General features: G+C 31.8%; 1 protein-coding gene across 2 annotated transcripts in view; it reads left to right on the plus strand.

Annotated features, from left to right (window-relative positions):
* Positions 1-5,533: 5,533 nt before the first annotated feature.
* The window catches only part of LOC143072004 (ATP-dependent RNA helicase DHX58-like), a 31,096-nt gene continuing 23,205 nt past the window's right edge, over positions 5,534-13,424 (plus strand). For both annotated transcript variants that reach the window (XM_076246748.1, XM_076246749.1), the window contains exons 1-4: positions 5,534-5,697; positions 8,069-8,197; positions 8,957-9,286; positions 9,779-9,925. In XM_076246748.1, coding sequence (XP_076102863.1) covers positions 5,559-5,697; positions 8,069-8,197; positions 8,957-9,286; positions 9,779-9,925 — 745 coding nt within the window. In that variant the 5' untranslated portion in view covers positions 5,534-5,558. The remainder of the gene's footprint in view (positions 5,698-8,068; positions 8,198-8,956; positions 9,287-9,778; positions 9,926-13,424) is intronic.

Genomic DNA, 13,424 nt, shown 5'->3' on the forward strand with positions numbered 1-13,424 from the left:
TTTCTATGCTTCTATTTAAATATTTACAGTATAAAATTTACGTTCGATTTTCAACCGAGAATAGCAAAACAGTTAATTATTAATTTCGAAAGTATATCGCTGGAGTTTATAAAGTACATTTTCTTCCACTGTGCTATGGTTTGCCATCTCCATTTTTTTCTAAACAAAAGCATGGTTGGTTACATGTTCTGAATTTACTTAAGATTTCGGGATCTTTTTTTCAAAATCAAGTAAACTGAATCAGAAAAAAAAATCACACTATCCTATGTCGAATACCTTAAACTTGCGAAATAATATGAAAAGTGTATAACACCGACCCATTTACTTAAAAAAAATCGAGCAATATCGTCAGTATGTAATTTGGTTATTTGTGTAGTTAAATACGGTTTCATAAACTAATAAATAAAGGCAGGACTGAATAGACTGAAATTTAAAAAGATGCCCCCCCCCCCCTAAATCAAAATAAATGGTAGCTCACTTTAAAACGGACGAATCAAAAGATTAATGTAGGATAAAAAAAAAAAACTTAATTCGAATAGTTTGGGGGTTGGGGGTAAAAAATTGCTGCATTTTTTGTTTATTTTACACCGATTTTACATATATCCATATTGGTCAATCATGTTTTTCCCAAATTAAGTTAAGAAGGGGAGGGGGTTCAGTGATGTGAATTAAGTTTTTTTTATCCTACATTGAACTTTTGATGCCGTCCCTTAATCCAGAGAGGAGACAGTTGAATTAAATATTTCGATGGGACAAAAGTTCATATCTTAAAGTCTGAAAAGTTTGCTCAAAATTATAAAATCAATGAATTTTACACGTATACATGTATAAAAGCTAGAAATGAAATTGAATAATCAAGAACACAATCATGTACGCGAATACGACGATGGAAGCTTTAACGACCTTGACCAGCTACGTGAATATTGATCGTCCATTTAACGTTATAGTACGTGCGTTCTATTTTCGCAGGTGTGAGGTCGAAGGTTTGAAATGACCAATGGGCATACGATACAGTTACAGTGGAGGTAATGACGTTGCTAACGTAAAATGTTATTTTCGCGACGTCAAACTGTGACATATCGGGAAAAGATGCATTTTTCGACTGATTTTTATCATTCAAACTGATTTAATTTGAAAACGAGTGCATGGACCCCTATTTTTTAAAAACGAAATTTTGTTTCTTTTTGCAGATTATATGGACCAAATTTTATAAGACTGTAAATAGTGCATTTTTTTAAGTTTGATAAATCTACAGCAAAAAATGACGTTTTTTTTTCACAATTCATGACCATTTGATAAATATGAGTTATTTCTGAATAAAAAACGCATAGATTTTTAGGATACTTATAAAATACAGAAATTACAAATAATTTAACAAAAAATAGTTTGTGTTTATCTTTTCAAACAAAAAAGTTATGGCTTTCTTTCGAAAGGGATTATAGAATATACAATTTTACAATATTTTGTATTAGTGAAATATAAATACAATAATTATACACAATACATGTATGGCGGAGAATGAAAATAAATTCATATGATAAATAATTAATACAACTACATATTACGAATTTTTTCAATATTAAACAAAAATATACCTAAATTATTAAGTTCTTTCACATTGTGAACTGATAACAACTGTATAAGTTTAAAAGTGGATGGATATTGCCAATAATATTTCTTAATGTATAGTTTTCTTACATCACTATATCTTAATCCAAACAAGTGTGTTTGACTAATTATGTCGCACGACCTTTCGCTGAGCTTGGTCGCAGTTATGTGTATTCTGAATCTTTTATTTACAAGACATCTGAAGTAGTACGATAAACATACTAAGACAATATTTTTTGAAGCTTAATCAGTGAAGAAATAATAGTCATTTCACAGCTTCTTTGTCTCTAAAAACGGACTTTGGTCGATAATTCACACATTTTTTTCAGCTTATGAAGTCGACGTTTTATCAGAGATCTGATTGTTTTGACCCGTTCTGACAGTGTCCAGTTCAACTTCGTCTCGTTTAGCCCATGATAATTATGATGTAGTCCCCAATAGATTCCATAATTATTTTTGTTTATAAGTTAGAGCTGTAAATGATGTATTGGGGTTCTCTGAACTTAGGACAATGAGGTACATGTATAACCTTTCGGAGATGTTCATGTTGATTAGTTATGTTTTGATCCCCAGTTATAACTTGGCCAGAGAGGTTGTAAATATAAGGTGAGTGAGAACAGTCACATATCAGAGGGTTGAATTTTAGGTATTCTTCTAAATCGAAGTCCTGCAATGCTTGTTTATAGTTGAATACTTCATGTCTAATGGTTTTGGTGTAACTGAAGGATACTAGTACAACAGGAATAGACTGGTTTAAAAAGAGCTACATGTATACATCACAAATTATACTGACCAGTCTGTGTATTGGAGAAATATATTTATGCATTTCTTGTCAAGTGCATTATCTCTCAAACATTTAAAAAAACAACAACAACAAAAACAGGAAGTTAAAAAAAATAGTTTTAATGTATTGTGACCCTAGTTTATGAAGATGTGAAATAATGTTATCAAAGCTCCCAGAGGGCGATCTAGAATTGGAAGATTTTTTTTTACATTGGGCAAATGGTGTTTGCCTATGATTATGCTGGGGTCTCAATGTAGTATCAAATAAGATTATTACATATGCAACACTACAGTATGGACTTCACATATTTCACAAAAGGAGCACCGGATTTCACTCCCGGTTTTTCGTGGAGTTCGTGTTGTTTCTTATTTATTATTTATAACTGTTGATGTAAGTGTCTTTTGGTTTTATGAGTCTTTGTTTACTCTTGGGTTTTGATTGTAATTGTCTTCCTTATCCCTCGATGTATCATGGCTACCATATGGCGTTGTAGTACCTAGTTCCCTTGTCAAAATATATTTTCCTATCGTTTCTGAAAGAAGTTCTTATAAAAAAGAAGATGTGGTGTGATTGCCAATGAGTCAGCACTTCACAAAAGTTCAAGTGACACAGAAACTACAACATTAGGTCACCTTCAACAATGTACAAACCCCATTCCGCAAAGTCAGATATGAAAGGTCCAGAAGGTAAAATTGTAAACCAATTCAAACGATAAAACTAACGGCCTAATTTATGTACAAAGTAATGACATAAAACAAATATGTAGCACAGCAACAAACGACAACTACTGAATGACATGATCCAGACTTGGGACAAGCACAAACATATGGAATGTGGCGGGGTTAAACATTTTAGCGAGCGCCAATAGCTCCACTCACCTGGGACAGTAGTGTAACAGTACAACATAAGAACGAAATATGAAAGTAAGTTAAAAGGCTTGACTCAACAGATTGATACAAATGGAAATGCATCTGACAAAAACAGAGTTTATGTTGCCGGATAATGTACATCCCAACAACAAGTAGACAGTAAGTACAGATCTGAGAGTACTCGCAGTTACTGACAGCTATGTCAAAGCCAAGAACAAATAATAACAAACATCATGTAGCTAAGACTGAGTTATAATAAATCATTTCATATCGAACATCCAATGGATTTAGCGTAAAGACGTCATAAACAGTCAGAGAAAAACATGACCTAGTACAATGCAAAGATACAGGTATCGACAGACTGTAGATCCATGAATGTCAAATGTATATAAAAATAATATTTAGTTGGCTATTAATTTACTGAAAACAAAATCAATACCAATACCAATAAATACAATATTCAAAGATCTAATTACAGTGTAAAATTGTTAACCTTTTAGAATAAGTATATTTAAATGAGCGCATTTCCCCGTTTCTTAGCCTCATCTTTATATCGTTGTTATTTCAAGTCAATACACTCTCATTGTCTATATGTTAATCCAGTTATATGCAACATATAATTCACATATTCTTAAGATATCATAACAAATACACATACAGATGTCATTTGAAAAGGGAACGGCAATGTAACGTAAAGTGGAACTTGTAAAATCTATATGCGTTTATTATAAGGTGGGGTCATTCTGTCACACAGTTAACCCGCTAATGTACCGACTTCAGAACGTCATTACTGAAAAAATGAGAAATGTCCTTTCAAGGTGTATGGTGATTAGCTCTAATCCCGACAATGACACAGACCTTCAAAGACACTCCCAAGCTTATAATGTTATTCTAAAAGAGCTACTATAAACGATATCTGCCTTCGATTTCTGAATTTAATATTGAGCTTTTTGTCTGTTGGTTCAGACTATTAGAGTTTATTTTTTATAAAACTCGCTAACATTTTATTATTTCGATTCCCGTCATAATCGTTATTTGCAATTTCTATAACATAAGTTTTTTTTTTGTGTGTTTATTGTTGTTGTTGTTTAGCTTAGTTTGAATTTATTCGAAAAGGAAAATAAATAGAATACTAAAAAACGTACAGGCAGGCAGGTTCTCAAATATTATCTCCAATATTGAAATCGCATCATGTAGAAATGTGTCAATAGAATGAATTTCAAAACAGTGTGGCTGTGGCCATTGATTGACACATTAAATTCATCCATTGACTGGGACAATTTAGGTGAACGTTTGTATGTAACGACCACAGCTCACTATGTACTTTTTAAAGACACTTAAACTATGGGGTCACCAAAGGTTTTCAACACCTTAATAAAGTAATTCGAAAAATAACACGATGTTTTGATTTATATCAATTATATAAATCAAAACATAAAGGTTATTCCTGATTATTTTTTTGAATTATTTTATAATTAAAGGCGTTAAGAAACCTTTGGTGACCCCACATTATAAATGTCTATCGTAGGTACGTCATGAACAGTGGTCGTTACAGACAAACGTTCATGTAAATTGTCCCAGTCAATGGATGAATTTAATGTGTCAATCAATGGCCAAAGCCACACTGGTTTGAATTTCATTCTATGTACCTAATTGTTTCTTCTCCTAATTTTTTTTTATTTTGCTGCATTCCGAAATCAATATTAAAGAATATTTTTTTCAAAATCGCTTCTCAATCCATGCAAAGTATCTCATCCCTTACATGCAGTTTTGAAAACTAGGACTAAAAATTAAACCCCATTGCTGATCTTTTAGTGTTTGGTATAGTTCAGTGGTTTTCACTGAGCAACACAGTTAAACATATAATCCTATGGGGAGGGGGCAGAGAACTATTTTGGTCAGAACACACTGTCACACATCCAAAAACATACTATCCACACTGATCTGTGTCCACACTTGTATATAAAAAAAGATATAGATCGATTACGTACGTGCACGTATTATGTACTGACTAATATTTAGCATACAACTTTCAGTTTATGTAGGAGTTGCAATTAAGATGACATTCGTCAATTGAAAATAGAAATATATTGATTATTGCAATTTGTTATTTAAGGTGTTCTATTTGTAAAGTAAATAATGATTTTTTTAAGATAACTATAACAACACGTCATGTAAATTTTCTCTGCTGATTCTATTTTTAGATTTGGAAAAATCCAGATTTATATTTGGTTTTGAAGATAAGTCTCGTAATCTCGTCATCATTGGTACATGTGGTAAAAGGTAGAACATTGATAATGGACACTTGTAAGAGCGGTGATCAGCAACAAAGAAACGATTTAGAAGTTTTGGAAATATTTAATTCTCTCATAGCACAGACTGTTAAATCAGGGGAATTGATTTGTTCCAGAAGAATAAAACGTATTCTTGGAGATGGTAAGTTTTGAATAATCTATGGCAGATACTTATATTGATCACGGTTAAGGTTTATTTATATATATCGTAATAATTTTTCAAAAACTGTTACATGTATGTTTGTACTACGATATTTATCCTGAGTACAGACAAATCTGTGCAACTGGGATATAGAACTTAAATGGAAGAAATTGAAATGATTTAAAATGTTTATCTTTTTAGATTTTAATTTACCAGTGAAAGATTGTCACTTGGACAATATTCGTCAACACTGTTTATCAAATCACTTATTGAACTTATTGAACTGCAAAAAGCTATTGTCCCTCTATTGTTCATTTAATCAATACAATACCGAGGGGATATTCCCTACATAGTTTATCTTTATACCTACTACATTTTTTTTGTACATGTATACCAATGACATAATCATATAATAATACGTGCAGGTGAGTTTTTTTAATTTTCTAAAATTAAAATCCATGTAACTGTTATATATTTAGGTACTGCATAAGTTTGTACATATAATGGAACAAATACAGCCATTTTTAGGTATTACTATCCGACAGCGCGGCGTAAACTATTTGTAAAAAGCTATATATTTGAGAAGTTAGAGGACCTACTGGATGCTTTATATCTTGTTTGCAAATTTCCGTCCGTCATATGGTCTAATGACCTTGACCTAATTTTCATGGTTCTGTGACTGAAAAAAAAAACTTTTTTTTGTAATGTAAATTTTTCACTTATGATAGGATAACTATATTTGATATGTGGGTTCCTTGTAATGTAAACATGTCCGTCAGACAGGATTCACCTGACCTTGATCTCATTTCATGGATCAGTTATCAAGGTTGAAGTTACGTGATTAATTATAAAAAAAGCAGATGTGGTATGATTGCCAATGAGACCAAAATGACACATAAGTCCGTTTCTAAAAAAAGAACTATATGTGGTGTATGGAATGACTGTATTGGACATTTCTTATTCTGGCAGGTTTTGTCTGACCTTGACCATATACTCATGGTTCATTGGTCAATGTTAAGATTTTGTGTTGTTATCTGTTTTTCAAGTACTTTAAGCAGTGTGTCAACTTTATTTGGTGTATGGAATGATTGTAAGATGTTCATATATATGTGATACTTGTGGTAAAAACTTCATGTTACAGACTTTCAACATAAATTCAATGATGAGTAAAACCGGCGAGACATGTAAGCGTATGTTAAATAGTTACAAAGAACATTCACTTCCTGCATCTAATTTGAAATATGTTCGATAGTAAAAAATTCATCCAGAGATTGAAGCTGAAAATGCAAAACGAATATTCTGATTATTTTTCTATATTTTATAACCAATGACATCCATAACCATGATAACAGCAGTTGGTTAAGATTTGAACAGTTTGATTTGATTTAGCACATTGAATCGCAATCAGATTTTACGGACGCCATCACATGCATGGTTAACAGTTTGGAATATCTATTCCACAGATTACGACAGATATCTTCCAATTATCGTAATTACAAACCCGTCATCTTTTCCTTAAATGTAACAGAGCCGAAATATACTTTCATCGGGTTTGTACTTGAATGAACAACAGTCACGGTGTAACACGACGACGGCGACTTTTTGAACTGGATCTTTTTATCCTTCGGATCATCTGCGATCTACTACGTTTTTTTGGTCGTTCGTGTTGCTCAGTCTTTAGTTTTCTCTGTTTTGTTTTATATTCTGTTTTCGTTTTTCTACACCCCCTTTTTTGTATGACGTGTTGCAGGGGACATAGATATACAAGGCGTTCATCTGTCCTGTCTTAATAGCGCTCTCACGTGTACAATTCTTTGCGTTGATGTTTATAAAACTCACATCAAAGATTTGTGTCAGCAACGTCTCTGAAAATTTCGAATATAAAAAAATCTATAAAAGAGATTTGGTCCCTAGAAAAATTATATAAATTGAAAAATACATTGTAAAAAGTTAGATCACAAAAATATTGAGTTCCGAGGAAAATTCTAAAAGGAAAGTCCCTAAGCCCTCACAGGTGAGCTATTTTTGACAGATGTTTATCAACAAATTATAAAAGGTTTATATCACGATGTCTCGGACAGGTTTTTTAAGAGTTATACCCCTTGGATATATTGATGTTTGAAATTGCTTTGCATTTCATTCAAACCTTCATTACTCTAAGATATTTATTAAATATCAAGTTTTGTTCAAGTTATTTAACCTTGGACAGATAAACTATGTGCAATGTAGGGGACATTTTTTTTTAATGTTGACATTTTTCTTTTACAAATATATACATCTTGTAAAATATGGTATACAATATTCTGATAAAATGCTGGTAAGGTTATTTTTTTATAGCTAATAAGAAATCTAAACTCAAACTTGTTTGTAGATATTGTCGATGATTTAAGAGCGAGGAAAGATACCAACGAGAGTAAAGTGAATTTTATATTGGAATCCATATTACACAGTGATGACTCCGACAAATGGGACTCGTTGATTGAGGCACTGACGAATGTGGGTAAGTCAGTCAAGTTAAAGTAAATTATCATTAAACTTGAAAAATTGAAATATATAAATGATGATGATTAATAGATAAATTAAAAGATAAATAGATGGATAAATACATGAATCATTCAATCAGAAATTTGATGATTAGGGTCCAACTACATACATTTCATTAGTTTACTAACTACGTTACATAGTGTACTCGTCGTGTAACTAAGGTACAGACAGACAGAACTATGATATGATATATGCAAGGAGATCTTTAAACGGCTTGATTGATGAATATAGAAATTATTAAGAAACTAAGGCGCGTAAGCTCTCACGCAAATTTTTCTTTTACTTTGGTTATTCTTTTTATGTACACTTTAGGTCACATAACTCTTCACGTATTTTTAAAAGTACTAGACCATCCTTCGCTTTCAAGAATGTCTGATCCCAATGGAAGTAAATCCAGAAAAGGCGAATCAGATTTTTAAAGTGATATTTTCATATTGCAGTCATTTCAGCTGAACATGTTTTGGACCATTAAAGATACATGGTTGATGAGCTAAAGTAGAGTAATGATATTCATCTGTGTTTGGACATTCGTCTAATTTAAAAAAAAATGCTTGGAGGTATACAAAGATACGCTAACTGGTACATGTAACCAGTTCTGATAAATGCATGACAATAAGGAAACTAAACTGTGCTATGGCATTGTCATAGTTTCATTTCGTTTCCATCGCAGAGAAACTCTTTCAACTAATAAATATATTTCAATTTTTATTTCTAGATTTTGTTTTTGTTCCTAAAATCTATTTGAAAGAATACAATCCTGAAGTTATACCACGACTACGGAAATTAGTTCAAGCCTTGAACAATGAAGAAGTTGAGCCTGAGAAACTGTCAAAAGTTCTGAAAGATAATGGAGTGCTTTTGGAAGTAGATGTGCAAAATATTGGAACAGAATGTTATAATAGAGGAATCAAAGCAGGATTGATAGTTTTGATAGACAGAGTCATTAATTCGTCTTCCAGTAATTGGTATCAAGAGTTGACAAGAAGTTTATATGAAGTAGGATTGGAGAGAGCAGCTAAAGATTTGGAATCAAACTCATCAAAAAGTAATATATCTTAGATAGATAAGATAAAATAAGATAATTTTATTAACCAATCATGGTGCCCAAAATTTAAGAAATACAATCAAATGAATTTTAAAATAAAGCACATAAAATGATTAGAATGATTAGAATGATTTAAGTACATTTTAACTATAACAAAATATGAATACACATTCACACTAAGTAACCTGCTTATAAACCAAATTATTGACAAGATAAACAAGACAGTCAACTTATTGGAATTTTCTGCATTTAAGTATCATGAGGAATATTTTTCTTAAGGATATATACGTATAAGGCGTTCCTATTTCCTACAAAACGTCAAGCAGAAACAATATTTTTGATTATAATTATTTAATTTGTAATGTATATTTATATTTCCACTAATTTGTGAGGCCTAGCTTTACACACAAAATATTGTTGTTTGAAATCAACTTAATATTTTTTGAAAATTTTACTTTTTTATTATATTATTCAATTTGTTTTCTGATTCAGAGAGGATGGATGCAGTTGATGCTGCAGACGACATATCAACAGATGATCATTGGAGAAAACTGATCGTTAAGTTGTTTCGTAAACAAATAGTCCAGAAAGTCACACCATCTGATTTATTAGGAAATATTGGGACCTTATTTAGTCCAGGTTTGTCACGTTTGTTTGCAAACATTTATAATTTATAATTTATAGTGAAAGAGGGATATCATAAAAACTGTAATAATGATAACTCACGGATATGTGGATTCTTAGGGACTCAACAGAAATTCTGGAAGCTTTAAAATCTTAGTCATTTTCTGAAATAAATCATATGAAAACCTATGAATTTTCCACCCTGTACACCCCACACCACATGAAAAATTAAAACCCATCTTTAAGAAATAATCTACAACGCTTTCAACCATACATATGGTGCCATCTTCTACAAATGTATTGTTTTAGGATATAATTCTACATATTTTTTTAAACGAGCCCAAAAACAAATTATGCTACATCAAAGAACAAACGATCAGTATGTTGGAGTTTCTCGTTGGCAAAATATTTGTTGAATTTGGAGGTAGACTTTTCTAGCAGAATGTCGACATTCCAACGGGACCAAATATCTCCTGACCCACCTTTTCTATTTTCATTTGTGTCCGAGTTCCTCTCGACACTTTTTATAAAAAAGAATATCAAAGAAGCTAGATTATTTAAATTCACATACAGCTATTACCGTTATTACCTTTAACAATCCAAACCCTTCTGATAGGGCCACATTAATATTATCCTCCAGAACTAGACAATTAGGAAACTATATACTGTTTCCTTCGTATCATTTTATAGACAGGTCATTTCTGATATTATGAATTCCCCGCACCTTAATATTAATACACCAACTTCACCCTAGTATGCATTTCTAAAAAAAGAAGATACGTAAGAGCATGCATCTGCTACGCAGGCTTGGTAAAATAATAATACACCATCAATATTTGAACCAAAAAATAATGAGCCAGGGTTTTCTCAAAGAACGTCTTGTCATTTCCCTAAAAAAAAGTCATTGGAAAGTCCCAAGGCATGAAAGATAAATATTCAGTGTCTACTTTACAAATAATACAGAATGGTTTTGAGTTATATATTCAAGGTGCTGAAGTTGTATTTCCTTTCGTTTTACTTTTTCATTTTTAGTTTTTCCGTTATTTGACTCCGTCGGAAATTGACCTTTATTTGATTTCATCAAAAATTGAATTCTTGGGTTGTTTAATATAATGAATCTAACCATGTATTTAGATTTTAGATATAGGACCATAAAAGGTAAATGTCCAATTTAAAATTATTAAGATCTTAGACCACATTCATTCTGTGTCAGAAACCTATGCTGTGTCAACTATTTAACCACAATCCAAGTTCAGAGCTGTATCAAGCTTGAATGTTGTGTCCAAACTTGCCCCAACTGTTCAGGGTTCGACTTCTGCGGTCGTATCAAGCTGCGCCCTGCGGAGAATTTTATTTATGATTAATTTGCATGTTTGTTTGAATTTTTAACCGGATTTTCGTTTATTTATTTGGGGATGCACGGTGAGTGGGCGAACGGGCTGTCGGGCGCTTGCCAAACAGTATCTGTTCTTTTACATAAAAACGCTTTCAATGAAATTTTATAAAATTTGATATGTTGTTTCCTGTGACTAAATTCAATTTTCACGACTTTTGCTTTTCTCGTTCTTGAAGTTTTATCCCTTCTAGTAACCAGAAATTTACCTATTATGTGATCGAGTTATTTCCTTTAGAACAGAAATTAACCAAGTTTTGTATTTGTTGCTGAAATGTAAAGATAGTCTATCAATGATTGTATCTGTTCAATTGATTAGTCAGGAGTTGTCAAACATTTCTTTATAACTTTTTTTTAAAGTCATGTGTGTTTGGAAGGTAGATTTCACAGTTGTTATATGATAATTTATTTTTATTATGTGTGTTAAAGTCATAAGAAACCTCAAATTAAAAAAAAATATGCATATGTTTTTTATAACTAAATGGAAAGCTTTCATTATACAACTTATGTACATATACTTTTTTCTGAGGAAAATTCTTTAATTTGTCCACATTTAGAAGAAGTTTAATTATTTTTAATTGCTTGCTTCCAGGAAGCAATTCGCCGACTTATTTTCCGTATGCATAGTGACCTGAGCGTAACCCTCCTCGTAAAAATCCGGTAATCACAATACGCATGGATCTGTCATTAAAATAAACAATTATCTGTTTGTACCTGTTAAACACGTGCTCAATACCCATGCTTTTTGTTATTTGTTTACTATATGGTGACAATCGGTCAACTTCGGCTTCAAAACACGGCATTTAATGAGCAGCCATATTTGTTAAATCATAACAGACAGAGAGAAAAAAAATTGACGATTATACGATATATTTGCGTAAAAAATGATAAAATCGTACACAGAGGACTAAGTTTATGATATATACATGCATTGGTTCAAGAATTGGATAAACATTACTTCTCACCACTCACTCGTTTCATATGACTTTAAAGTTAACTTTTTACTTGATCCCGTTTTGGTGTCAAGATTTGCAAATATCATTTTCATTGGATAATAATCTATTTTTATTAACGGATATATTTCATTACATAACACTGGGTAGATAAAGTTGTTGACTTTAATAGATTAGTTACAGATAAGATATAAATTTATATATGACATATGAAAGAAAAATTATTTGGAACTATTAAAATTATATTTGATTATAATTTGATCATATCATAAATTATCTTATTTGAGGGAACAAGTTTTAGTGGTGAAATCATATCTAATTTTACATTTGCATTACTGGGTCATGGAGACAAGTTTGAGATCATTTTCTTTGAACGTAAATTGTTTTAAATTACCAGTATTTCATGAAAAATGATTTTTTTTTATAAGTGGTTCCATCAATGTACTTTTTTGGATATTGGACCGTAATAGGAAAAGTATAGTCCAATTTCAAAATGTTCAGTCCCTGACCACATTTATTTTGAGTCACAAACCTATGTTGTATCAATTATTTAATCACAATCCAAATTCAGAGCTGTTTTAAGTTTTAAGTACAAAATGTTGTTGTCCATACTTGCTCTCAACTGCTCAAAGTTTGACCTCTGCAGGAAATAGTTATCAAAAGTACCAGGATTATAATTTAGTACGCCAGACGCGCGTTTCGTCTACATAAGACTCATCAGTGACGCTCATACCAAAATAGTTATAAAGCCAAACCAGTACAAAGTTGAAAAGCATTGAAGATCCAAAATTACAAAAAGTTGTGCCAAATACGGCTAAGGTAATCTGTTCCTGGGACAAGAAACTCCTTAGTTTTTCGAAAAATTCAAAGTTTTGTAAACAGGAAATTTATAAAAATGACCATATAATTGATATTCATGTCAATACCGAAGTGCTGACTACTGGGCTGTAGATACCCTCGGGGACGAAACGTCCACCAGCAGTAGCATCGACCCAGCAGTGGTGTAAATAGTTATCAAAAGTACCAGGATTATAATTTAGTACGCCAGACGCGCGTTTCGTACAAAGTTGAAGAGCATTGAAAGTTGTGCCAAATACGGGCTAAGAGTATCACAGGAAAGTATGTTTTGCTGTCTATCTGACAGCTTATTGTTAAGTCAGTTGTGTTG

Source organism: Mytilus galloprovincialis, chromosome 4, assembly GCF_965363235.1.
Source record: "Mytilus galloprovincialis chromosome 4, xbMytGall1.hap1.1, whole genome shotgun sequence".
Taxonomy (NCBI): domain Eukaryota; kingdom Metazoa; phylum Mollusca; class Bivalvia; order Mytilida; family Mytilidae; genus Mytilus; species Mytilus galloprovincialis.